Here is a 27,815-nt window from a genome sequence, read left to right as displayed (position 1 = left end):
TAGTTTTGCTCTTTAGCAGCCGTTTGGCATTTAGCTCGTCTGTCACACAGTCGATTTGTTGATTCAGAGCATGAAAACAGCAGCGGCACCTTGTTAAAGTGTTTGTTTGGCCTTCAGACTGTTTGTCCCCCCCGAGGACCGACGTTCACGCAGCACACATCATGAATAACCTGCAGGAAACTCTCTCTTGTTTTAATTTGCTGCTGTAATAGACAGCGGGCTCACTTTCCCTCTGAGTGCGACCCGAAGAGAAGGACGAGTGTTTATGATCGTCTGTGAAATGTCAGAAATACTCCACTCATAAACACACCATCCATACCGTTTCATAAAGCTTGTCTGCATGGAGGAGAGGGTTTTTATTATTAGAAACTTCAGCTTTCTCTCCCTATGTTTACTGAAACAGGGCAGTGCTGTAGTGTTCATGTCTGCATCTTTACACCAGACAGACACAGTTTTAGTCATGAGGGCCTGAGCACCGAGTGGTGCCTCATCCACCCAAGTCATGACATTTTGCACACGCATTTGGACATGCAAAAATTGCTATTTTGGGGGTTTTAAATTGGACAGTCCTGGCTGCTTCACTAGCACCCCTTACAGTTTTTAAAGATTAACCCCCCTTCTTTAACTTCATCCTAAAATTATGAAATTTGGTGAGTAGGTTTGCCTTCACATGATACTCAAAAAGCCTCTTGGAGTCACACCATAGCTCCAACAGAAAATCCACCATTTTGAGTCAGTTAGTCAAAATTGGGCTCAAATTCAGCTACTTATAGTGGAGAGTTGATGATCAAAGTTATTCAGCTCATGCACAAGCAGCAAAGGTTATGGTGATCCCAGGATGTTGTGTGTAACTCGGCTGTGCATGGTTCAAACTGACTTCACCTTTCCAGACATGCATATTTCACATGAAGACACAGTCACATTTCTGTGTCTTTGGCATCAATGATGCCGCCTTTTATGTAGCTGTGGCATACGCACTCTAAAAATGTTTGATAATATTTGGCAGCCACACAATTTATTCTTAGAACAAATGCTTCAAATGTAGGATTTTACCTTAAAACCATGAATTAAACCTTAATCAGTACCTTTAAATATTGACCCTTCCTTTAAATGTCATTCTGTTATTATAAAAGTTGAAATGCCTCTTTAAATGTTTGACTAAACACCAAAGAGAAAAACTACAGTGTTCTTTTCAAGGTCAGACTGCTAATTTATACTTAGGCCTTTTTCTTTGAATTAAGAATTCAAATGTTGTTTTCAGCTTCCTTTAAATTACAAAAATAAAAGCCGTTATGTAGTTTTAGTACTTTGATATCATGAAAATAAATAGTTTTTGTGCCTGTCAATGTTGGACTGTTCTTTTAAAGAATGAAATGAAATACTTTATTGTTAGGGGTGCACCGATTGCAATTTTCTGGCTGATCACCAATAATCGATCTTTAAGAAGCCTTACCTGCCGATTCCGCTTTTGGCTGATACCATTTTTTTTTTTTTTATAACTGACAGGATTCACCTTCAATATTCCAGTCTTATTTTATTGAAAAACATTGAACAATACCCATAAAACAATACAAACTTGTTGTTTTAACTGCACATGACGTAGTTCTCTTAAAGGTATATGAAAAGTTAAGAGCATTGCTGTTCAACCTACTAAATTATATCAGTTCCTTTAGTCTTTCATTTTTCACATTTTAGCAGGTAGAGGTAGATAAGATCGGTTGATAAAATCAGTTTCATATGGCATGTCATTGGACATGTACTCTAAATGTTGGACTGCTCCTTTAAATGTTGGACTGTTCCTTTAAATGTTGGACTGTTCCTTTAAATGTTAGACTGCTCCTTTAATTGTTGGACTGTTCCTTTAAATGTTGGACTGTTCCCTTAAATGTTGGACTATTCCTTTAAATGTTGGACTATTCCTTTAAATGTTGGACTGCTCCTTTAAATGTTGGACTGTTCTTTTAAATTTTGGACTGCTCCTTTAAATATTGGACTGTTCCTTTAAATGTTGGGCTGTTCCCTTAAATGTTGGACTGTTCCCTTAAATGTTGGACTATTCCTTTAAATGTTGGACTATTCCTTTAAATGTTGGACTGTTCCTTTAAATTTTGGACTGTTCCCTTAAATGTTGGGCTGTTCCCTTAAATGTTGGACTATTCCTTTAAATGTTGGACTGTTCCCTAAATGTTTGTCTGTTTCCTTAAATGTTGGACTGTTCCTTTAAATGTTTGTCTGTTTCCTTAAATGTTGGACTGTTCCTTTAAATGTTGGACTGTTCCTTTAAATGTTGGACTGCTCCTTTAAATGTTGGACTGCTCCTTTAAATGTTGGACTGTTCTTTTAAATGTTGGACTGTTCCTTTAAATGTTTGTCTGTTTCCTTAAATGTTGGACTGTTCCTTTAAATGTTGGACTGTTCCTTTAAATGTTGGACTGTTCCTTTAAATGTTTGTCTGTTTCCTTAAATGTTGGACTGTTCCTTTAAATGTTGGATTGTTCCTTTAAATGTTGGACTGTTCCTTTAAATGTTGGACTGTTCCTTTAAATGTTGGACTGTTCCTTTAAATGTTGGACTGTTCCTTTAAATGTTGGACTGTTCCTTTAAATGTTTGTCTGTTTCCTTAAATGTTGGACTGTTCCTTTAAATGTTGGACTGTTCCTTTAAATGTTGGACTGTTCCTTTAAATGTTGGACTGTTCCTTTAAATGTTGGACTGTTCCTTTAAATGTTGGACTGTTCCTTTAAATGTTGGACTGTTCCTTTAAATGTTAAACCGTTCCTTTTATCTATGAAATTAAACTGTTTCAAACCCTTTTAGAATCCCACCTTTGCTTTCAATATCTAATTTTCGGATATTTTCCCACAGAGGTTAGACTGTTCCAGTATCCTTTAATTGAATCCTGTTTTCTACCTTTAAATGCTACTTTTCCCTCCATATATCCATCCTGATTTTTGAATATTTTCCCACAGAGGTTGGGCTGTTGAAGAGTAAAAGGTGAGGTCTGTCAGTTATTTCTGTGAAAGTAGACGACAGAGCCTCAAACCTCTGATCGCTCGTTCTCTTTCTGTTACCTTCTCCTGAATGAAATAATAGTCATATAAAACTCTCTCATTTCACTGAGGAGTCCCCCAGGAGCCTCTTAGGGGCCCCTCAGGGTCCCCAGACCCCACTTTGGGAGCGGCGGGTCGGGCCCACATTTACAGGCCGTGGTAATGATGCTTGTTTGTCCGGCGGTCTGTAAATCACGCCGACATTAGAGTTGTCACAGGATCCACTGGAGACACAGCAGACCATCACTAATACCCCCAACCCCCGAGGCTCTGCCCGCCGGATCTATAACAGCCGCCCCACCCACCTATCCAACAACAAATTAAATAAAACAAGACTACGGAGGCTGCAGAGGACAGAAAAGTCGTTTCAAAGCCAAATACACCATCTTTAACAGGAACCACAGGAGGTAAAACTGAAGCTCCACGGCAGATAATTAAAGATAAACTGACTCAAATGGAAGACCGGGCACAGTAAACCTGATCAAACCCTGAAGTCCATCCAGCTTCATTCAGAGTGAAGGGAAATCTGTCTCTTTTTAGAGATCTGGATTATTTGGCTCAGAAATAAGAGCCGGCCCTTTGGCTCCCAATTGGCTCTTCTTTCTGCACCAGTTTAGCTTTTACAACAGAAAACTGAAAACAGAAAGAAAACTGGAGCCGGCTCTTCTAATAAAACAGCAGGCTCGAGAGGGGGTTGGGTGGCACATCGACAGCACCACCACGGGCTTGTGCCAACCCCACCTGGACGATAATTATTGTAGAAAGTACTACTATGGCATGTTGTTGGAAAGCCAGAATGCAATGTTGTCATGTAAATGTATGTTCTTAGGAGGTTAATATGCAACAGTGCAGCTGGACTTAGAGACCCTCTGTGGGCCCCACCAAATCAAATCCTGCATAATTGTGCTTTCAGGGAGTCTGAATTCTTCATCTTTCAGTCTTGTGTAAAAAAGGTCATGTAACAGCTGCTTGTGGTGAAGAAAAAAATCAGATTCTTTTACTCTGTAGGTAATTTCAGTCGTATTTGTGTCGTCCTGCAGAGTCTCAGCGTTCTGATCTGTCCCTGCCTCTCAGATGTGTTTGTCTTTATTTTCTGCAGCTTCTTCATTCATTACAGCAGCTTTACTGGGAGAGCAGCGCCTCTTATTGGCACTGCTGCCTGTAAAATCACTCAGAGAGACTAACCTTTAAACTGAGGGAGTTTGTTAGAGGAAAGATGGACGTCCAGCCTGTAAACAGCAAATACAAACGCTGCCATTATTTCACACCGTCTGCAGATAGACACATTTTCAGCGCTCTACCCTGGATGTGTGTGTGTGATATTTATTGGGAAGCGACAGCTCCTTTAACCTCAAACATCGACCGCCCAGCGCTCCCATTAAGGCTGACTGGGAGGTCCAGAGGGAGGATGTGAGTGTGAGGATCTTTAAAAGGTTGTTTCTGTGAGTGTTTATGGCCTGATATCTCCGTCTGTAGTGTTTACTGTACGTGCAGCAGAGGGCATCCAGGGTCTTAGTACAGCTCATAAAACTGAAATAAAACAGGCCTTCTTTCTGGTTCCACAATATAAAATACATTTCAGTCATTTTCTTCACTCTTTTATCATGCCATCTCTGATTAAAAACAGTTTTCTTTGTTATGATACTGAGTAAGGCTCACTGTTTAAATGGGCATGACACAAATAATGTTAAGACACTCTTAAACCTGATTCATAGGTCTGTGATGAATGTATTCATACAGTGAGGTTTATAAGTCCTGAACTTGCACAGAAGCCCACTACCTAGCTTGACATGCACCTCCCAAACAAATCTAAAACAGTGTTACTCAACCCTGCTCAACCAAAGAGCCAAATAGTTGAAGAATACCTTTGCAAGAGTCACAATCTAAGTGGTGAAAAGTGGCAAAAATGGGTAAAAATTGGGGAAAAAAAATGGGGTGAAAAGGGGCAAAGTACGCATAAAGTGGCTATAAAGGGCAGATTAAAGTGGAAAAAACGGGTAAAAAGAAGTGGCTAAAGTGGGCTTAAAGCTGTAAAAATTGACTAAAAGTGACAAAAAAATGAAATAAAGGGCAACATTTTCAAATAAATGCAATGGAAACATACAGACAAGAATTAATGGTTGACAATAGAGCCAATTGTACAACTGTGGGAAAAAAACTGATAAATGTGACTTGCAATTGATAATTTCTGAGGGCAAAGTTTCCCTTTAACAGGTTTTCTGGGTAAATTTTAACTCAAGACATAAAAGAGCCACATATTATCACAAAAGAGCCACTACGTGTGGCTCTAGAGTCACACGGAGAGTATCAATGCTCTAAATAGTCTGCAAAACTACACAGACCACAACCCGTGTGATTGGTCCGCTGGGTAGCATCGGCTTACTGCCTGTGTCTGAGCAGAGTCTCCAGGAATATCATGGGTATTCTGCTGTGAGATGAATGGCTGTAGACAACAAACCAGTTCACCAAGTCTACTTCCCTACATCCAAAAATATTGGAAATGCGTTCTCTCATCGTCTCTCAGTGGCTGAACAAACACAAAAACATTCTGTCTTCTGCCTCGGCTGACTCAGCAGCCATACTTTCATTTTTTCCAGTATAATCTGCTGCTCGATATTCATCAGCTCCAAGCAGGACAGGTGGTATGACTAAAATAAGGATAAATAGGTAGTCAGCACGTGTAAAGCTCACACCGGCATAGGCCACTATTACATCAGCTCTGGTATGGGAGTTTAGCACCTCCCTGTGTCACCCTTGGTCCAGTACTGCTCTGGCCTCCTGATGGCCATCATCTAGGCCAATACCCCATCTCAACCAGTATCCTCAAAGGTGACCCCTCTACAACACATCCTACCCTTGATGTCACCCACTAGGTGCACTAGCAATGGGTGCTCTCCTGAGCACGTCAGCGTTAGACACACAGTCTTGCAAATGATACTTAAAAATGCACCAAATAGAACTTGTCACAAAGGAGTCCAGCCATCAGTCAACACCTACACCTCTCAGGAGTCTAGTAAGACTGGGAGGAACAGTCCGAAAGACTAACTTTCACCTGCATGCTAAGATACCCGCCTCACAGTCAGCTGATCGACGGATTATGCTGCCAAGGTAGGTGAACTGCTCTACAACTTCCACGCTCTCACCATTCAAAGAAGAGGAAAAAACAAAGTAAATGAAAATTTAATGAAAATAACAAATATACAGCCAAACAGCCATCTGAAATCAAACAAGAAGAATAAAACAAAAAAAATCTTCAATGTTTTATTTGTTCTGTCTGCCTGGACTCAAGGAAGTGTAGATTAGAGCGGCTCTATCAGCTGACAGACAAGCATTTAAGAAAAAAATTAAAACCCCAGGCACTCTCTTTCAAAAGTATCATATGCCTTTATTTCAACATTATAGTCCTGAAGACCTTGAGGCATTTCTACATCAAGCCTTCATCAGGAGGTTTTTTTCCTATCTCACTTCAAAAACTCAAATAAAAGTTAGTATACTTCTCTAATTTCACGTCAATAATATCGCACTACATTATTTTTTGTCATTTTAAACTAAATCCAAAATTTTCAAGATGTTACAAACAAAAAATGACTGACCTTTATGCTTTTTATTTCCTAAAGTAAAGTGGTCCAATTCTGATAAAACTACTGCTATACTGTAGCTACAACTACAGCTGAATCTCACCTGTAACTACTGCACATTCTCCTCAGACAACAATGATTGTGCCAGGTTTGTTTTCAGGCCTGGCACAATCATTGCAGATTAGAGCTTTGTAAGACTGATTTGCCTGATTACAGACATGGGATCTGGACAATCTATCAAAGACTGCAATGTTAAAAACAGACAACTCCAACCTCACAAAGCCAATGGACTATCCAGATTTCATGTCTGTCATTAGGTGTTCCTATCAGCTTTAGGCTGATAGTCTTGTTCCTGTCAGAGAAAGATCGGACCAGCCTGTGTCATTTGAGGAGAATGAGGTGGTAGCTTTGGGTGATGCTTAGTTTAAAGGACTCCAAACCTGTAAACAACGGCAGCAGGTGAAGAGATCAGCATGGATGCAGCTACAGCAGCAGTCTGACCAGAACTGGACATTTCTTTATCAAAGAAGAGCAAAGAACCAGACACAAAGATGTTAAAGATGTGTTTGCTCTTCTCCTGACCGGCTTCAGCATGAGATTAATCTACTAACTGGCTCCACTGAGAGTGAACAATCCTGGATGGAGATGGCAGTGTCTGCCTGTAGAGCTCTGGTTACGTAGTTAACTCCTCGGCTGCAATGCACGCCTACTTCGTTGTGTTTGGTTGCTCTGATACATTTGACAGATCATTCGTTCAATCAGCTTGAGTTTTTTTGTTGTTGCAAAGATGGACATGGTTTAACCTGTGACTTTTGCTTGCTGCATTGATATTTGTTTTACAATCAATTACATCTTCTTTTTGTCTTTTTGTAATAAGATGTTTCATGGAATTTATCTGGTGAGTGTGGCTTTAAATAAAACTACTGAGATTATTTTGACTAGGAATCTGACAAGTGCACTCGCTAAAATGCGAGTTTTTGCAGTACGAAGGCTTCATGTAGTAAAAATAAAGGCATGCCAATTGTTTAAAACAAAGTGCCTTTGAGTTTTCCTTTTGTTTTCTAATGATCATTCACTTTATTTTCAGGACTAAACTCTTCTTTCTTTGACCTGTTATGAACTGGAACTTCTTCGACTGTTTGATTATGAACTGAAACCTCTGTTATCGGTTATGATCCTTAACTTCTTTGTAAAAAAGAGGCATGTAGCTCTTAAATCAGACTCATTTTTAGCTGAATGGCACTGATCTGAAATATTGTCCATTCTCGTGATCCTCCATCACTTGGCCTGGCAGAAGGGGCAGGAGTTGTTCTTGCTGGACTGCAGCCACACTCGAATGCAGTCTCTGTGGATGACGTGGGAACAGCTGAGTGGATGGCGGCTCTCTGGATCCACGTGGTTCTGACACATAAGGCAGAGTTTACGGGGCCCGACGCTCTGACCTCCTCCTCCTCCTCCTCCTCCTCCTCCTCCTGTGGCGGCCCTCTGAGGGGAGGATGACGGTCTTTGGATGGGGCCGGGAGGAGTGGGGCGGCTGATTGGACCAGGAGCCGGCCTCTCGCCCTGGGCCAACTTAATGCCGACCTGCTCAGTCACCTCCTCCATGGACATACCGGCAAGTGTGCCGCGGGAGATCTTCACCTGCTGCAGCAACGACGTCAGCTGAGCTCTGTTGCATTGTGGGAAACGAGTCCCGAGCTTCTCCAGGACTTTGTCTAATTTGCCAGCAGAAGCGGAGGGTTGAGCTGGAACAGCAGCAGCAGAGGGAGGAGGAGGAGAAGGAGAGACAGGCTGAACAGGTGGAGATGGAGAAATACTGGGGGGAGGAGTCACCCTCATTGGAGCTCTGATGTGGGGCTGGAGCGGCGGTGGAGGATGGTGCTGAGGTGGGAATGGTGGTTGGAAGTGATGTGGAGGTGGTGGGTGGTGGAAACGGTGGCGGTACAGGGGGTAGTGGTGAGGGGGCGGGGGGTGGAAGTGTGGGTGTCTCTGAGGAGGAAGGGGTCGGTTCATGTGGTGTGGAGGAGGCGGGGGTCTGAACTGAGGGCGGAACAGAGGCTGCATGACCTGGCGGAATCTCAGTTCGGCCTGTGGAAAGAAAAAGAAGAATCATTCCAGCTTTAAGATACCATAGGTTAATCCTTTTAAAATGATATGGTCTCTTTTTATAAGACAGCTCGATCACAGCAGTGTGTTGTTTTGGATGTGTTTATTGATGGGTTTGGAGCAGTGATACTCAACGTGTGGCTCTTGAGCCACATGTTGCTCTTTTATGTCTTAATTTTAAATATTATTACCCAAGAAAACCTTAAAAAGGAGAAACTTTTTTGCCCTTTTTTCACCATGTTTTTTTTTAACCCATTTAAACTATCTTTTGCCATTAAACACCACTTTTATTCCTACTTTTTGCCCATTTTGACACTTTTTCAACTTTTTACCCATTTTTTTGCCACTTTTCACCATTTTCTCTCCTAACTTTCACCCATTTAAGCTACTTTTTGCCATTAAATACCATCTTTTTCCAACTTTTTGCCCATTTTAGCCACTTCTTTTTGCCACTTTTATCCCATTTTTGCCATTGTTCACAATTTTTCGCCCATTCAAGCTACCTTTTGCCCATTAAATACTGCTTGTTTCCTATTTTTTGCCCATTTTTACCACTCTTGACTGCTTTTTGCCCATTTCAGTCACTTTTCACTCTTTTTTTTTTACCTCATTTGGACCACTTATTGTCACCTATAACTCATTTTTTGTCTCTTCTCACCCATTTTTTGCTACTTTCTGACCCTTTTCCCACTTTTCCTCCCTATTTTGCCCCCTTTTCACCCATTTTTGTTGCTTTTTGACCATTTTTGCCACCTTTAACATATTGTCACCACTTAAATCAGGGGTCATCAAGTACATTTGCACAAGGGCCAAATTTAGTCTCTGCAGAAACTCTGGGGCAAGATTTTCAAATAAACAAAAATTAGATCAATATTTTGGTTTGATTAACTTATTGTGCAGCAGGCCACAAGAAGACAGGCCTGCCCACATAGCACTGGTATTAACTCATTTTTGACACTGTTAACCCCTTTTTGATACTTTCAGCCTCATTAACCCATTTTTGACCATTCTTTAACGTCTTTTGAACCACTTTTCCTGCATGTCTTCTCCCCTTTGTGCTAGTCCTTGATCCATTTTTGCCACTTTTCTTATATTTTTGCCACTTTCTATCCCATTTAAATGACTTTTTTGCTTTTTTTGCCACTTTTAACCTATTTTCTGATACTCCTTTTCCCTCTTTCACCATTTTTTGCAGCATTTCAATCTCGCTTTATAACTTTTAGCCACTCTGTAACTTCTTTTCACCACTTTATCCATCCATTTTTGCAACATTACTTCCAACTTTAACCCTATTTGATTTTTTTTTACCAATAATGGCTGGCAAGTAAATTTCTATAAAGAATGATCAAATGTTATTCTAAAACTATTTCAATATTAATCATTTTTTAGGTGGATTTCACAAGGCAACAACATCTTTTTCCCTTAATGATCTTCTGGGGGCCGGACAGAAAGCTTTGGGGGCCTGATATGGCCCCCAGGCCGCCAGTTGATGATCAGTGACTTAGATTATGTCTCTTACAAAGGATTTTTAAAATAATTTAGCTCTTTGGTTGAGCAGGGTTGAGTAACACTGGTTTAAAGTTAGATTTTGCCTGATGAACACACCGTTCTGTGGCCAGTTTGGCTGGCGTGCAGATGAAAGCTCATATATCTAACATGGATGTGTTTAAGAAGGACTCACCATGGGAACCTGTGGCAGAGACGGCACGCTGATCCTGGGCAGAGACTCCAACTCTCGACCCTGCTTCAGCTGCTGCAGAACCTCCTGAAAACGACTCTGCAGCTCCATCTTGTTCTTCTGCACCATGCCCTCATTCTTCTCCCACTTCTGCTTCTCATGGGTGTACTGCTGTGGGAACTCCACTCGGAGAATGCTCAGGTACTGTCCCACCTAAGATGAGACACCAACATCATCACTGCTGGAATGGCTGCATGTCTGATGGCTATTAGCTCACGATTAAGTTTGTAGTAAGGGTTTAAACCGATATCAACAATTGATGGTTAAAAACCCAGATCCCTAATTACCTCTTTGAACCAGGAGTCAATGTGCTCCATGGCGACGATTCTCTGCTTCTCCACAGCAGCGATCTCGTCCTTTAGCGCCTGCAGCTCGGACTCCTGCGCCTCCTTCCTCACTCGCTCCATCTCCTCCCTCAGCTCCTCCAGTTCCTCCTGCCACCTGCGATGCTCCTCGCTCTGCTCCTCTGTGAGAGCACTCAGCTTCGACTCGCTCTCCTCCAGCTCTTTGGCCAACCTTAAGGGAGGAGGAGAGACAAGGAGGAGTCAGGGGTGAAGAGAGCTTCACTGTGACCTACTTGATAGTTTCATAATGGCTTTCTGACTTAAAGAAATACAAATATTTATCTGCAATTCATGCAACCAGCTCTCTTTCCTGTGAAACAAATCTGTTGTGAAAAGTTTCGCTCAACATTCAGTTTTTCTTTTATTCACAGTAAAACTTTTGTGTTACCACTTCAGAGCAGCTATCCTCAGATCAGAAAGGGGCCATGGATCATCTACTGGTTTATTATAAAGATGGCGATATCATGCTTTTAAAACACCTCAAACATGTTCTTGAATTGGCAACAAGCCCTCAGCTACTAGTTAAACTGATTGACTCTGCAGCCGTTTTGTTCAGGATGATCACTCTGTCTCTCCCTGGATTCCCATGTAGCATTGCGGCTGTGCATGAAAGTCGGCCTCAGTCATGAGCAGGAAACTCATTGTGAAGGTAAGCCACTCCAATTGTTGTGTGATGTTCACATTATAGTCTAGACAGGTGATAGTACCATGATTGGGTATTAGAGGAGCACTCCTGAAAGGTTCAGTAATTCACAATCAACAACAAGTACGACTGATTTTCCTGGGATGGAGGCGATCACCATCACAGATACTCAGTCCTGCAGACCTCTGAACATCGCCTATCCAGACGAAGGGAGAGACCAGAGTCTAGAGGAGCCTAGAACTGAGCTAAGAGGCTAGCTGAGCACCTTTTACATGTAAAAAACATATCCTGTGATGTACTATCAACAGAAAAAAGCTTGTGGGCTAAGAGTCCAAGGAATGATGAGCCGTTCATGAACAAGCCTGTTCTACTAAACGGCTCTTTAATGTGAGCCACTGTGGCTAGGTCCTATTTGCGTGCTAGTTTCCTATCCTCCATCCTTTGTCCTTATTTAAAGCACATTTAAAAAGACAAACTAGTTCAGATGAAGAGCAACCAGCTCTACTGAGCCACATGATCTGGATCTCTAAAAAGAGATGGATTTCCCATCAGAACGAGAGAGATTGGACAGACATCAGTGGAGGAAACACGGGCAAGATCGGAGTTTAATAAGCTAAACCAGGACAGAACTGGACTGAACCAAACCGGACCACTTAGTGGAAACAGACCATACACAAGTGTTGTGTGACACCACCATTTCATTACTTTTGGGACACAAAAGTAGCTTAGAATTAAGAATGTGTAAAGCATTAGCTGTAACTTGGACAAAAATGCAAATAAGAATGATTAAAATAGAAAAAATAAGCTAGAAAACAAAGACTTAAGAAAAACAAGTCTTAGCCAATCTGTTTTGCAGATCAACAAAACAGATTGGCTCCTGCTGATCAACAAGAATTTTGATGGCCTTAAATTCCAAAAGTCAAGTCCAGACATTTTCAGACTTCTCAGGAATCTGTGGCTACCCTCGACTGGTGTGGGGTGTATTAGTGCCCACTGCATGGGTCACTTGCACATCTGTAAAAGCACCATTAATACTGAGAAGTACATACAAGTTTGGAGCAACAAAGCTTCCATCAAGACAACCTATTGTTTCACGGATGCCCCTGTCTATTTCAGTAAGACAATGCTAAGGCATATTCTACATGAGTTACAACAGCATGGCTTCACAGTGAATGAGGTCAGGGCCTAGAATGGCCTGTATGCAGTCCATATCTGTCTCCCACTGAAAATATATGGAGCCTTAAGGTGCACAAAATACAACCGCTGAAAGTCTGCACTGATTAGCAATTTTGGATGAACATCAAGCAAGATTAAGGAATTCCACCTTAAATACTAAAATGTGTCCTTTGTCCACAGACCCTTGAAGAGTGTTGTAAGATGAAAAGGTTATGTAAGACAGTGAGAAAGATGTAAAAAAAAATGAACATGTTGCAGGCATCAAATTCAGAATTTATGTAAAAAGCAATAAAGCTGATCAGTGTTTATGTATTAAGTATCTTGTTATTGGGGATGTAACGGTACAGAAAAATTTCAGTTCGGTACGTACCTCGCTTTTGAAGTCACGGTTCGGTTCGTTTTCGGTACGGTGATTGAAGCGGATAAATAAAATTTAATTTTAATTTTTTAATTAAATTGTATTAAAATAAATAGGCTGAATAAATTACATTTAAATTATAAATAATGCTGCGACCTCCCTCCAAAAGTTCTTCAATTATTAAAAATATTAATAAATAAATACATTTTTGAATAACTAGATTATTTTCATTGATATATTGACATATTTATACACATTCTTTAAACACTAAAATTTCCCAACCAACTTGAACGCATCTTCACACAACCGCCAAGTATGCAAATTAGCGTCTTTATTGCTGATTTCAACACGGACTTCAGCATTGGATTAATTTTTTAACTAATGGGACCTACTACAAAGTTTGGGAGAACTTTTCACAGCCCATCTTTGAGGATAAAGAGGTTAAAGCCGTGTGAAATCTGAGGATAACTTTACCTGTGACAAAGCTGCAGAGTGCCTCTCTCACTCCTCAGAGGCTGATAGTTGACGGTAAAGTTAATATGATTCACAGAGCCAGAGCACCATTGCTATTCGGGTGATTTAAATGAAGCCAGCGGCTCTTCTAACTTGACACGCGCCATCACTCTTCTTTGTTTGTTTTTGTAACTGCTCCTTCTTCTGTAATGACGGTTGCTGGCAGCTTTTAGGCTCATTGCCGCCACCTGGACTGAAGAGAGAACTCGACTTTTTTTAAGTCTCACTCAGACGTATTTGTTGTATTACGAACCATGACGGCTGTACCGTGACGGTACAGGACGAATACAAATACCGTTACACCCCTACTTGTTATGCTGTATTGAACTGATTATAGGTTGAAAAAGATTAGCCAAAAGTTCCACCATTTCTAAAGTATTCTTCTTTGTTGTGTTTTACTGATCTGGCCTAATCTGTTGGCTATGTTGCTTGGCACTGCCCCCATGACTTCCATTGGTACTGCAACATTTTGGTTTCTAATATTAAATGTGCAGAAATACGAACAAAATAAAGGCGGAGTATGGACAGGGGGCTCCATCCGTAGCCATATCAGATGAAGAGCATAAATAATTTCATTGGTTTTCTTTGTCTTTACCTGTTTCTCTCCTCCTCTGCTCTGGTCTTCTCTGAGGTCATTTCCTGTTTCTTTGCTAAGAAGTTTTTCCTTGTGGCTTTTGAGTTGTTCAGCTGCAGCTTCACCCGAAGAGACTCTAGCTTGTCCAGAAGAGCCTGAAAAGACAGACACAGTCGAACAGTAAAAACACGTCTTTGTTATTCAATACATATGTATGTACTGATTTCTTAATTTTTGCATATTTATCTCTCCAGGACTAGACGTCCATGCGCTCTTAGAGTTATTTTGGCAGGTCAACCACTCATGGGAAGGTTCACCACTGTTACAAGTTTTCTCCATTTGTGGATAATGGCTCTTAGTGTGGTTTTAAGGAGTCGGGCCTGGTGTGGATAGCCAAACTGAACTCACCGTTCCCTTAATATCATCATTTAAAATGGACCTTTTATTTAGACAGGTTATCTTTGTGTAAAATAAAAATTTGTAACACTAATATGTCACAAGTATGCAAAACAAAAAAAGAAATCAGGCAGGGGGAAAATATTTTTTCAGAGCACTGTCTGTCTGCTGGTTTAATAATATGTATCTTATATTCAGTATGTATGTTAGTCTGTGCTTTTATGTGCATTTGAGCCAGACCTGGTGCTGGCGAGTAGCCTCCTCCTTCTTCTTCTGCAGTTGTTGTTTGTGTTTCTCCTTTGCTTGCTCCTCCTCGTCCTGCTTCTTCCTCAGACTCTCGTATTCCTCCGTCAGGGTGGAGCTGTACTCCAACATAGCAGCCACCTGACTCTCCCAGTCCAGGTCTGTGTTGACGCCGAGCTCGTCCCTGTTGTTGTCCGTCTGCACATCCTGATCTCGCAGCAGGTCTAGGAAAGGAAATAAGGAAACAAGGAAACAAAACAAGTAAACTAAAGCAGAGACTAACTGAAACAAAAGTTTGAAAACTGTTGGAAAACACAAAGATGATAATGAGAAAAAGAGATGAAATAATTAGGGAAAAATAAAAAAAAAACAATTTATAAGATCAGCCACTGAGGATCATAGGTTTTGTGTTTTTTTTCTTAAGAGTTAATAAAAGCTGGAATATTTAGCAGTAAGCGGAGGAAAGTGTGGCAGGAGCAGACACTGTTCTTCTAACTTTTACAGTCAGCATTGTTTTGCTTTCCATTGTTTTCCCCAGTTATTTACAAGCCTTTCCACCTGACAGGTAAATAGCAAGATGACAAGTGAAACTGTATAATATCAGCGCCTTTTTATGGAAGGAGGGGGTTATGTTTAAAAAAAATAGTGATCAAATCAAGATATCTGACCTTGAAAAGCGTGATATACAGGTGCATATCAAAAAATTTGAATATCATGAAAAAGTTCAATATTTTTTGTCACTCTTTCTGAAAGTGAAACCCATATATTATATAGACTTGTTACACATGAAGTGAAAAAATTCAGGCCTTTATTTCTTGAAATGTTGATGATTATGGCTTACGGATAAGAAAACTCAAAATTCAGTGTCTCAAAAAAATAGAATATTACATAGGATCAATTTAAAAAAAGGATGTTTTAAACAGAAATGTCAGGCTTCTGAAAAGTATGTTCATTTCTATGCCTTCAATACTCGGTTGGGCCTCCTTTTGCAAGAATTACTGCATCAATGTGGCGTGGCATGGAGGCGATCAGCCTGTGGCACTGCTCAGGTGTAACTGAAGCCCAGCTTGCTTTGATATCTTGTCATCTGCATTGTTGGGTCTGGTGTCTCTCATCTTCCTCTTGACAACAACACGAGCTTATCAGTCTCAGTTTAGTCGAAACTAAACTTGCTTTTTGTCGGGTTTTTTTAATTATTAAAGATCTTTAAAAGGAAATAAAAGTAGTCAAAGAGCATTTTCAGTCATAGTTTTAGTCAAAATTAACAGTTAAAACACTGACATATTACATACTGAACTCCTGAAAGTACAAGCATTATTATTATTTCCTGTTAGACTGAGGAAAAACGCACAACTCTGGGTTACCGTAGGGATAATTCAGCGTTTGTAATCCTGCAATCATCGCACAGATCTGACGAAAACTTTAATTCCATGGAAACGGAAACTGTCAGCTCGAACATGTACGTCATTAGCCTTTAGCTTATCCATAGTGTTAACTCGTAGTAGTCATGGTTTTATCAGGATGTCCTTCTTACATCATCTGCTCTTACCTTCCACTGTCATGCTTGCTAAAGCTATCTTCAGGTTTTCTTCCTCCTGGGTCAGACTTTCGGCCTCATGCTCTCCTGAAGCCACGCTAGCCGTTAGACCGTTAGCCTCCATGCTAACAGGAAAGAGAAAGATGAATAAGGTTAGCTTTCTCTACAGAGACATGTAAACAGTCGGCATTAGCCTGGCAGATAAAGACGAACGGGACGGTGACCCCTCCACACAGAACCAAACGTTTAATTTTACCCTGGAGTGATGACTGAGTTTGTTTAGTAGCCGCTGAACTTCTGTTTACAGTTACCGCCAGTGATTTACTATCGTCACGGAAATGAAAGGCACAACAACAAAGATCGTCTATGAAGGAGAGGAGTTTTTTTCCTTTGAAACTTTATTGAACAGAAAAGTGAGAGGATAAGAACAGAAAATGTGGTGGTGTGGAGAAATAAGTAGGCTATGCATCCCAAAATCTAAGTTAAATTGGGCTGTAGTAATTCATAAATACCAATGAACGTAGCTTAATAGAAAAAAAAAACAACAGATTCACTCAAAGTATGAAACGTATGTATTTAGCTGGGAAAAAAATATATATCGAAGAGTGAAATCAAAAAGTCATCAACTACGGAAGACCTAAGAGGACATGTTTTTATGTTTGTTTGTTTGTTTTCTTGTGAATACAAGCACCATTATACCACCATACAGACCATTGGATTTGAATAAAATTACAGTTACAATTTAGTTAATCAGAAGTATATACAGTGTCAGTGTCAATGATGTCTAATAAACTCAAAAATGTCATTTTCCCTCAGTCAGTATCAGCCTCATGTCATTTAAGACTTTGACAGAGACAGTTTCTGTGCTGTGGTTGGGTTGAGAGCCTGACTGAAATGTATCTTTCATTCTATCAAGAGGACAAAAGACAAAAAGATAAAGTGTTTCACTTACACGACATCAGATAACTGTCAGTGTTGGGTAGTCATATCAATGGTATAACTGTAGAATTAAGAGTTACATATTATATTATTTTTTTAATTTCTAATCATTGTAATAACAATAAAGACAATTATTATTATTATTATTATTATTATTATTATTGTTATTATCATTATTATTATTATGTTATTTATTATTATGATTATGATTATTATTATTATTATTCAAAAACACAATATCACAGGGAAATGCAACAAGCTGCAAAAGAGTTTTTAAAATTTTTAGTAATGCAGCACCTGCCTGTTGTAACATGTTTCTTTCCTTAGAATAGATAAAGTAATGTCACATGTTATTTTAATGGCAGTTCTTTGGTAATAATTATTATCATTATGACATTAAATTTCTATCTATATTTAAGTTCATTTATTATTATTTTCACTATAATATAATAACTATATATTATTTTATTCATTCAATGTTCTGTTATTTTCATTACTATTATTGTTACTTTAACTGTCTTTATACAATTTCTATGCAAACTTGATGTCTTTACTTTTACCTTCTTTCATTTTCTAAAAGCCTAACTAGGGACAGAGATGGAAACTAACAAAAGCTACAATCTCTGTATGAGAAACATCAGTTACTTTTAGCTTGTTTGTGACAGGCTGAAGTTGCACTATGTAACTTGCTTTGTCCCAATCAAATAACTCGATAAATAGATAAATAAACTCCTATTATGATTACTTTTACAACAACAACAACAACAATAATAATCATCATCATCATCATCATCATCATCATCATCATCATCATCATAATCATCCGGTTAAAATTTGCTTAAATGGACACAAGTAAAACTAAAAGTGTTTATTTTAAAGTTCACTTGCTTTACTGAGATCTGAGTCGTTACTGAAGAGTTGTACAGTAAAGTATGAACTTGCTTATGGCCAATTACATGAGAATACGGATTTTCGACTAGATTGTTCAGGTGAAGACATATTTATATGATAAAATAATCCAACAGTTGTTAACATTAACTCACCATCATGTGTTGTCAAAGCCAAACAACCATGAGGAAGACTAGACGAAAACTAGCCAAAAAGAAATCTTTGACTAAACTGAGAAAAGTCAGTTTAGTTTTCATCAAGATGACTAAACAAGACTAAAATGTCATCTACTTTTCATGATATTTCTCCACTGTGGGTAAATCTATCAAAATACAATGCATCTGTATCATTTCTGCCTCTCAGCTGTAGAAAGCAGGGACCCCAGGATGTTGTTATTATTACTTTTATTATTATTATTATTATTATTATTATTGTTATTACGGTATAGGTCTACCATCTTTGTAAAGTGTCTGGAGTTACCTTGTAATACAAATTAAGGGAATGATTTTTTTTGTAACACCACCTGCTATTTTTTCACTCTATAATCTCGAAAATTCTAACACCAGCTAAAAGAGGCGGTTTAATAATCATAGTTACATATTTTCTACTTAAAAAGCAGATAAAATATAGCGTTTAGTGAATCTATTGCTTTTTAAGTCGTTTAAAACAGACTTTTTGTAAGATTAGCCTGCTCTGAAATCGGAAATGTTTAAATTCCAGCCAAAATCCCCACGGAGTGAGACCTCTTCCATTTCCGCCCGTCTCTGGCTCCCATCAGGCCTGCTGTTAGTCACATGACCGAGCTCGGGAAACCTCCTGACTCCTCACTCCTCTCTCCTCCCCTCGGCCTGCTGTCAGTCTGCTCTTTTCTCTGTCTGTCTCTGTGTTTGTGTCTGTTAGCTAGCCGTTAGCTATCATCACCACCAACCGCAGGAACGACGCGAACATGGCGGACACAGCCCGGGACCCTCCACCGCAGCCCGCCGACACCCAGGATCTGAAGGACGGAGAGAAGCTGCTCCCGAAGGAGGTGAGGAGGAGGAGGAGGAGGAGGTGATGATGAAGGGAGGCCAGGCAGGGCGTGATGCCTCCAGCTGATGTAAACTTAGAGCAGGGGGAGCACACAGGGAGTTAAAACATCTAAGCGGTTATTTTTCTGTGAGCTTTGTTCAGTCAGAGTGAACGCTCCTGTTCTCTGTAACCCTGCTTTGTCCTCCTTCAGCCAACTACTCAGCCCTTATTAACGCTGAATATAACAATACTAACGGTGGCCTTCAAAGCGACAGTTACAGGAGCCGAGGAGGGTCAAATCTGCGCTAGTGAAAACGCAGAGTAGGTGTGTTTGCCCGGCGTCAGGTGACAGTCACACAGGTGTGCGTGATGCGAACAGGAAAACCGGAAACGTGCCAAATAAAGGGGGAAGTTAAGCAGATTAAAGTTTCTTCATTGTTGTGTGAATGAGTTTTCAGGGGAGAAAGATTAGAGAATGTTGTGGTCAAGTAAAAGCAAAATTACTCTTATTTGAATTTACTAAAGTGGGTGTAAAATGTTTAGCTGTAAAGTAAAAATAATTCGTTTATAGTTCAATTGAATGCCTGAGTGGTAAAGCAGGGATGATATACTTTTATCTCAGATTGACTTCATCACCATTCTGGAGTGCTGATATGAGCTCCTGCGACATCCAAAAAATAAATGACTTTTTTGTTTCAAGCATGATCGCTAGTTGGCTGGCCAATCCAACACAGCAATGCCATGGTCATGGTAGTCTTTTTTTTTAGATTCACATGTGTACTGGGATTTGGATGTACTTAACTACAGGCATGATAGGTATAGAGGGTTAAATTGCTTCCTCGCTCATTGGCAGGTCAGTAAAGTGGACCAAGTCTCTCCAGATGGTCATTTTGATGGTTGCCGTCACCTGATCCTATGGCCTCTGAACGTCAGACTGGATTAGGAAATGAAGAACTTCACCCAGGAATCAATGTGACTGGAGGATAGTTAGTCCATGAAAGCTCTAGGTGGACCTGATAGTCCGTGAAAGCTCTAGGTGGACCTGATAGTCTGTGAAAGCTCTAGGTGGACCTGATAGTCTGTGAAAGCTTTAGGTGGACCTGTTAGTCTGTGTAAGCTCTAGGTGGACCTGATAGTCCGTGAAAGCTCTAGGTGGACCTGATAGTCTGTGAAAGCTCTAGGTGGACCTGATAGTCTGTGAAAGCTCTAGGTGGACCTGATAGTCTGTGAAAGCTCTAGGTGGACCTGATAGTCTGTGAAAGCTCTAGGTGGACCTGATAGTCTGTGAAAGCTCTAGGTGGACCTGATAGTCTGTGAGAGCTCTAGGTGGACCTGATAGTCTGTGAGAGCTCTAGGTGGACCTGATAGTCTGTGAGAGCTCTAGGGGGACCTGATAGTCTGTGAAAGCTCTAGGTGGACCTGATAGTCTGTGAGAGCTCTAGGTGGACCTGATAGTCTGCGACAGCTCTTAGTGGACCTGATAGTCCGTGAAAGCTCTTGGTGGACCTGTCAGTCGTTAAAGATCTAGGTCGACCTGTTAGTTCATTAAGGATCTAGGTGGACCTGCCAGTACTTTACAGATCTTGGTGGACCTGTCAGTCCGTCTAAGATCTAGGTGGACCTGCCAGTCTGTTAAGATTTAGGTCGACCTGTCAGTCCATCAAAGATCTAGGTGGACCTGTCAGTCCATCAAAGATCTTTGTGGACCTGTCAGTCCATCAAAGATGTAGGTGGACCTGTCAGTCCATCAAAGATCTTTGTAGACCTGTCAGTCCATCAAAGATCTAGGTGGACCTGTCAGTCCATCAAAGATCTAGGTGGACCTGTCAGTCCATCAAAGATCTAGGTGGACCTGTCAGTCCATCAAAGATCTTTTTGGACCTGTCAGTCCATCAAAGATCTAGGTGGACCTGTCAGTCCATCAAAGATCTAGGTGGACCTGTCAGTCCATCAAAGATCTTTTTGGACCTGTCAGTCCATCAAAGATCTAGGTGGACCTGTCAGTCCATCAAAGATCTAGGTGGACCTTCACGCTGCAGTTATCAGTAAAGATCTACCTTCACAGCTATGATTCCTTTATACACTTTATAAAAAGTTATTTTTACCACGGGTTTACTGGTTGGAGAGGAGAGGAGGCGATCCACATCACTAGTGACTTAGCCCTGCAGACCTGAGGGGAGATTTTGACCTTCAAGCTTACTACTATAGACCTGGGTTAGCACATGTCACCTGTTATGATACCAGAGTGGAGAAGCTTAGCCTGCTCATAATAAACCTGGTGACAGGACACGTGCTCATTAAGGTTAGGAGAAGGAGAAAGCTTCAGGGAGCCGATGGCGTTTGTTGGACCAGAGAAAAGACACTGTCATGAGAAGCTAGGAGAGTGGAACAAATGTGTGTGTGTGTGATGCATTTGATTATTAACAGCTGTTATGATTAGTAAGTACTTAAGTACTAGTATGTAATGTTGAACATATACTTCAGCACTGAAACTACTATAAGTCTCATCCTTAGTGCATTAATCTCTGTGTGGGTTTTTTGGCTTCTTTCATCGTTCCTTTGACTTTAAACACATGTAGAGATATTTTTCTGCTTTTATGGTCTGCACACATGTATCAGCTGGGCTGTACATCAGTCAGAAGTGTAATCTCTGTAATGGGATCATCATATCAAAGGTTAAACTTCCCACACTTATCCTAACCTCCCTAATTCTGACCCGTTATATTGTGTCTAAACCATGTCTATGAGTCCTCAGCTTTGTAAAACTAACTTCTCTGTGTGACTGGACTCTATCGAGGCCACAAAACTCTCTGTGCACCAAACTGTGTTAATTTAATTGCCTTTCTTTTGAGAGAATCTGTGAACCTCCGGTGTTTGACCAAAGCTGGTTCAGTTATGAAATGAGCACTGTCTGGTCTGCGTGTTTCTAGAGAGCAGAGGATTTATTTTAAATATTGACAGGGAAATAATCAGGAGCTGCTTTCAGCTTTGAGAAGTATCAGTGAAACTGTGTTTATGGAGCATAACTGAGCATGTTGAAACAAAAAATCTGACCAAGAATATTTACTCTCATTTTAGGGAGCAAATGTAAAGAATGAGGCACAAACAAGCTACGCTGTAGTGCAGCTCCAGCTGTGTGAAATCTCAAATGATTCAGTGATGATCATGTTATTTCTGACAAGTCCCCCGTTGTTGTGTAGTTTGAATGTTTGTATTGTGAAAGAGCTGTATCAGGAAATTGGATGTTTTTAAAACAGCTCATTAGAACTTAAACCACAGATCCAGTTAGAGGTTATGATGAACTGAGAGTTTCTGTATTAGACTGTCCCATCACAGCTTTGTTATACCAGAAGGTCCCTTGTTGGAAGTTCCAGTTGTACCAAATCTTAAATTTCTTTAACATGTAGTTGGAGAGACGCTGGTTCACTTCCTGTACACTGCCAAAGAGCCCTTCAGCAGCACACTAAACCATCAACTGCTTTTGGCCGTTGCAATTTTCTTTCCCTTTACTGTGACATCTCTCTGTTTGTGCATGTCTTAAGGATCCTGTTTGTGCATGTATTTCAGCCAACTTGTGTGCAGCGCCTTTACAGATAGAGTGTAAAGTTAAGGATGCACAATATAATCAGCATTAGGGCTGAACAATTTGCAAAAATAATCTAATTGCAATTTTTTCCTGCAACATTGCAATTGCGATTTGAAGTGCGATTATTTAGGTTCCTCAGTTTTTTCAGCTGTTCAACAAACATCAGCAAGAAATCATTCTATATTATAACAAGTACAATATTAGATAATTTACACTAGGGCTAGATTTAGAATAAAAACATCTTACTGCCATTTTGGCTCATATAGAAATTTTGATATCAATTGCTTTATTGAAGGGGATGCTCATTTCTCGTATTCTCATTTTGATGAAAGAAAATAAATGCATGAGCAAGAAAAGTAGATTTAGTAATAGTAGTAGATTTTTGTAAAAAGTAATATAAAATAAAAAACATACTTGAAGGTTTGAATATCTCACGGAATGCTTTTATGTCTTAATTCTAAATATTATTCCCCAAAGAAACCTTAAAAAAGGGAACTTTATTGCACTTTTTCACCCATTTTTTCAATTTTCACCCATTTAAGCTGCCTTTTGCCATTGAATACCACTTTTTTCCTACTTTTTTGCCCATTTTTGCCACTTTTATCCCATTTTTGCCACTTTTCACCTTTTTTTCTCTGCATTTTCACCCATTTAAGCTGCTTATTGTCATTAAATACCACTTTTTTCCTAGTTTTTGCCCATTTTAGTCACTTTCCACTCATTTTTTTGCCAGTTTTGCCACTTTTGGACCATTTGATGCCAACCGTTACTCATTTTTTTGTCACTTCTCATCCATTTTTGCTACTTTCTGACCCGTTTTCCACTTTTCCTCCCCATTTTGCCCCTTTTCAACCATTTTTGTTGCTTTTTGACCATTTTTGCCACCCTTAACTTATTTTTATTGCTACTTCAAGCTGTTTTTGCCACTTTTCACCTCTTAGATTGTGGCTCTTGCAAAAGTATTTTTCAACTATTTGGCCCTTTGGTTGAGTAACACTGGTATAAAGCATAAAAAACATTGTATCAAACTGGTATTTAGACAGGTTAAAGAAATATTGCACTGTCAGCGATTTGAAAATTGCAGCATGCCATATTGCGATTTAATCTAATTTGCGATTAATTGCCCAGCCCTAATCAGCATCAGACAAGAACATTTCTGCTGATGTTTATCACAGCTTTCATGTGTTTTGCACAGAGAGGCCTCCATCAAGCCACCACTCCATAAAGCTCAGATCAGTGGAGGGCTGCAGTGATGGTTATCCTGCTGGAACTTTGCCCCCATCTCCACACAGGATCTCTGGAGCTCAGTCAGAGGACCATCAGGTTCTTGGTCACCTCTCTTACTAAGGCCCTTCTCCCCTGATGGTGACCAGCTCTAGAAGAGTCCTGGTTGGTCCAATCTTCTTCCATCTGAGAATCCTGGAGGCCACTGTTCTCTTTGGAACCTTCAGAGCAGCAGAAATGTTTTTGTAGCTTTCTCCAGATTTCGGCCTGTCAACAATCCTGTCTCTGAGCTCTGCAGCTCTGCAGCTCCTTTGACCTCATGGCTTGGTTTTTGCTCTGTTATCATTGTCAGCTGTAAGGCCTTCTATAGAGAGGTGTGTGCCTCTAGAATCATGTCCAATCAGTTTAATTTAGCACAGGTGGACTCCAACCAAGGTGTAGAAACATCTCAACAATGATCCAGAGAAATGGAGGAACCTGAGCTACATTTACAGAGTTGTATGTTTGTATTGGGCCAGCATGGACCAGAATTTGTTAGGAAGCACTGACATATCTGATTTCATATCTTCAAAACCTCAGCATTGTGCATTGCCAGTAAAAATCAAGTTTCTACTTTGGAGATAATTTTACCACAAAGGGAAAAAAGCTTTAGATTTGACGTCATATTGCTCTGATACAAACAGTAGAGCAGGATTACCCTGTGAGATTTAAGACAGGCTCATGGACTTTGTTTAGAGTGAGAGCTCTGTTGAAGAAAAGATCTCTGTGTATCTGCTGAAACAGTTTAGTTTTTGCCGAGTTTCCTCTTCAGCAGTTTTGTAACGTTTACTGAGAAACAGTCAGAGGCCCGTTTTTGTCACGTCAGCACTCTGGATTTCATTCCTGGTGATGATGGTCTTCCTGGAGTGTCACAACAGCTCCTCAGTGATCCGGCTGTGGGTTTTCACGGCCTGACTGCTGCTTTGCGAGCACCAATAAACACAAGAAGGATGTTAAACACGGCGGTTTTTAAGGTGGACCGGGGATAACTGGAGTGTTTTATAACCTCTGGCTCCTCGTGTTTCCTCCTTTAGTGTGAAGGAAGGTGAAGTGTATTGTTAGTCTTAGATATCATTACACACTCAGGGACAAGTTTATTAGCTACACTGAGCTTTGACTGATGTAATCTCACTATTACTGTCCAGTAAATACTCCTCTAGGAAAGGGAAAATAGGTCAATAAAAGTTTAAAAACTTACTGGTTCACATGGATGTAGTTATAACATAATACAAAGTCCCCTGTTTTAATGATAGTTGGTCTCAAAAAGCACCAGAACTTTAGAAAACGACAATTATTTCAGTGGGAAGGCACATTGGAGAGAAATGAATTGATCACATATTGCATACAAACTCCGGCACACTTTCTAAACGGCACAAAATACACAGCATTGCATGTCTTTGACTTCTATTTTTATTGCATGGCTACTGTTTATTTTGTTTCTGTTTGATTTTTATAAATCCTGCCATTGTGACCTCCCTATCCTACCCTGCTCTGCTGCTTGATAGGGTTATAAAATCATGGATATTAATCCAGACTTTAACCTGGCTGTCCCCTGATACACGTCTGTGTGTTTCTAGTGTCAGCTGGGTTCAGCTGTGATGTGGATTTCCTCCCCGTGTCCTCATGTTCCCTCTTCACACAGTTATTTCCTCTAAATGATTAGCCATGCTAGGCTAGCAGCTTCAGGATCAGCAGTGTCTGCTGTTTCACCGTGTCACTCCAGACATTAATGCTTCAACAACTACTGGATGGATTTTAGGGATATTTTGTATGGTGTGAAATACTACAGCTATACAGTTTAACTCCCGCCTGTCACCACTGCTACTGGTACAAAGAGCACATTAGTGACCATAAAAGGTAGAGGCCGCCTTTACTTTGCTTTGTAGGTGTGTTTTTCAGCGTCGTAAATGTTCAGTGTATCAGCGGACCATGCTGGCTAACTAAATGATCATGCTGAGATTATTGTGCAGTCTTCCACAGAGGTGTTGACAGTTAACAGTGAGCCTGACTATGAATGAAAGTGCTGATAGTGTGTGTGTTTTTCCTGACCTCTGTGTGTGTTTGCTGAGTAAGGATGTAGGAAGCTCCTCGTTATCATCACTCATTTCCTCTCCTCCTCCTCCTCCTCCTCCTCCTTCTCCTACTTATGTTTTTAATCTACTCAGCTAAAAATCTCTTCATCCTCCTCCTCTCTTTATCCTTCCTCCTCTTGTTCATCTTTTTCTTCTTTATCACACACTTTGTCTTCTATGTCTTCTTCTTTGTCTTCTCCTTCTACAACCCCAATTCCAAAAAAGTTGGGACACTGTGTAAAATATGAATACACATATTTTATTCACACTAGAACATAAACAACATATTAGACGTTTAAACTGAGACATTTTACCATTTCATGAAGAATATTAGCTCATTTTATTTTATTTATTTGGATGTCTATTTTCTATTGTGAATAAAATATGGAAAATAATCATTGACTTCTGTTTTTAGTACCATTTTACACAGCGTCCCAACTTTTTTGAAATTTGGGTTACTTGCCTTTAGTTGCCTCCATCTCTTTCATCGTATTAAATGTCAGCAAGAAAAGTCGTCAAACCCATATGGATGTCAGTGTGAAATTAATCTGGTGCACATTTTTAGAAAGAAGACGGAGGAAAGAGAAACTCCTCTGTAGTCGCAGTGTTGTTTATCTTCTCAGCTGTTTGTGTTTGTAGCAGCTGATGTTTACCTGTAAGGTGTGTCCCTGTCAGGCTGGAGGGCTCATCAGCAGCAGAGTTTCTGTAGAAGATAAGAAAGTTATCAGGATTAAGCTGCAGCCTCTCTGTGATTCATGCTGGTGGGTTCAGATTAATCTTTAATATCTCTGATTGATCTCTAATATCTCTGATTGATCTCTAATATCTCTGATTGATCTTTAATATCTCTGATTGATCTCTAATATCTCTGATTGATCTCTAATATCTCTGATCTCTAACATCTCTGATTGATCTCTAATATCTCTGATTGATCTCTAATATCTCTGATTGATCTCTAATATCTCTGATTGATCTCTAATATCTCTGATTGATCTTTAATATCTCTGATTGATCTCTAATATCTCTGATTGATCTCTAATATCTCTGATTGATCTTTAATATCTCTGATTGATCTCTAATATCTCTGATTGATCTCTAATATCTCTGATTGATCTTTAATATCTCTGATTGATCTCTAACATCTCTGATTGATCTCTAATATCTCTGATTGATCTCTAATATCTCTGATCTCTAACATCTCTGATTGATCTCTAATATCTCTGATTGATCTCTAATATCTCTGATCTCTAACATCTCTGATTGATCTCTAATATCTCTGATTGATCTCTAATATCTCTGATTGATCTCTAATATCTCTGATTGATCTCTAATATCTCTGATTGATCTTTAATATCTCTGATTGATCTCTAACATCTCTGATTGATCTCTAATATCTCTGATTGATCTCTAATATCTCTGATTGATCTTTAATATCTCTGATTGATCTCTAATATCTCTGATTGATCTCTAATATCTCTGATTGATCTCTAACATCTCTGATTGATCCCTAATATCTCTGATTGATCCCTTATGTCCTTGATTGATCCCTAACATTTCTAATTGATCTCTGATAACTCTGATTGATCCCTAATATCTCTGATTTTTCCTTTATATCTCTGATTAATCCCTAATATCTCTGATTGATCTCTGATAACTCTGATCGATCTCTGATAACTCTGATTGGTCTTTAATATCTCTGATTGATCCCTAATATCTCTGATTGATCTCTTATTTCTCTGATTGATCTCTAATATCTCTGATTGATCTCTAATATCTCTGATTGATCTCTAATATCTCTGA

General features: G+C 39.8%; 2 protein-coding genes across 3 annotated transcripts in view; one reads left to right on the top strand and one right to left on the bottom strand.

Moving 5' to 3' along the window:
* Window positions 1–6,211: 6,211 nt before the first annotated feature.
* On the bottom strand, window positions 6,212–16,605 carry rnf214 (ring finger protein 214). Its single transcript, XM_041788292.1, has 7 exons — window positions 16,513–16,605; window positions 16,269–16,381; window positions 14,717–14,943; window positions 14,102–14,235; window positions 10,760–10,988; window positions 10,416–10,625; window positions 6,212–8,716 (listed from the first exon to the last, which is right to left on the bottom strand). Exons 2-7 carry the CDS (start codon window positions 16,378–16,380, stop codon window positions 7,907–7,909), a joined length of 1,722 nt encoding a protein of 573 aa, XP_041644226.1. The 5' UTR covers window position 16,381; window positions 16,513–16,605; the 3' UTR covers window positions 6,212–7,906.
* A 2,257-nt stretch (window positions 16,606–18,862) lies between these two features.
* snx2 (sorting nexin 2) overlaps window positions 18,863–27,815 on the top strand; it is a 49,643-nt gene continuing 40,690 nt past the window's right edge. The window contains exon 1 of one of the 2 annotated variants that reach the window (XM_041787822.1): window positions 18,863–19,113. In XM_041787822.1, coding sequence (XP_041643756.1) covers window positions 19,030–19,113 — 84 coding nt within the window. In that variant the 5' untranslated portion in view covers window positions 18,863–19,029. The remainder of the gene's footprint in view (window positions 19,114–27,815) is intronic. The other variant, XM_041787823.1, reaches the window with a different exon arrangement.

This window comes from Cheilinus undulatus, linkage group 5 (assembly GCF_018320785.1).
Source record: "Cheilinus undulatus linkage group 5, ASM1832078v1, whole genome shotgun sequence".
In the NCBI taxonomy this organism is placed as follows: domain Eukaryota; kingdom Metazoa; phylum Chordata; class Actinopteri; order Labriformes; family Labridae; genus Cheilinus; species Cheilinus undulatus.
Note: the sequence above shows the minus strand (reverse complement) of the source record. Positions and strands in the feature narration are given on the sequence as shown.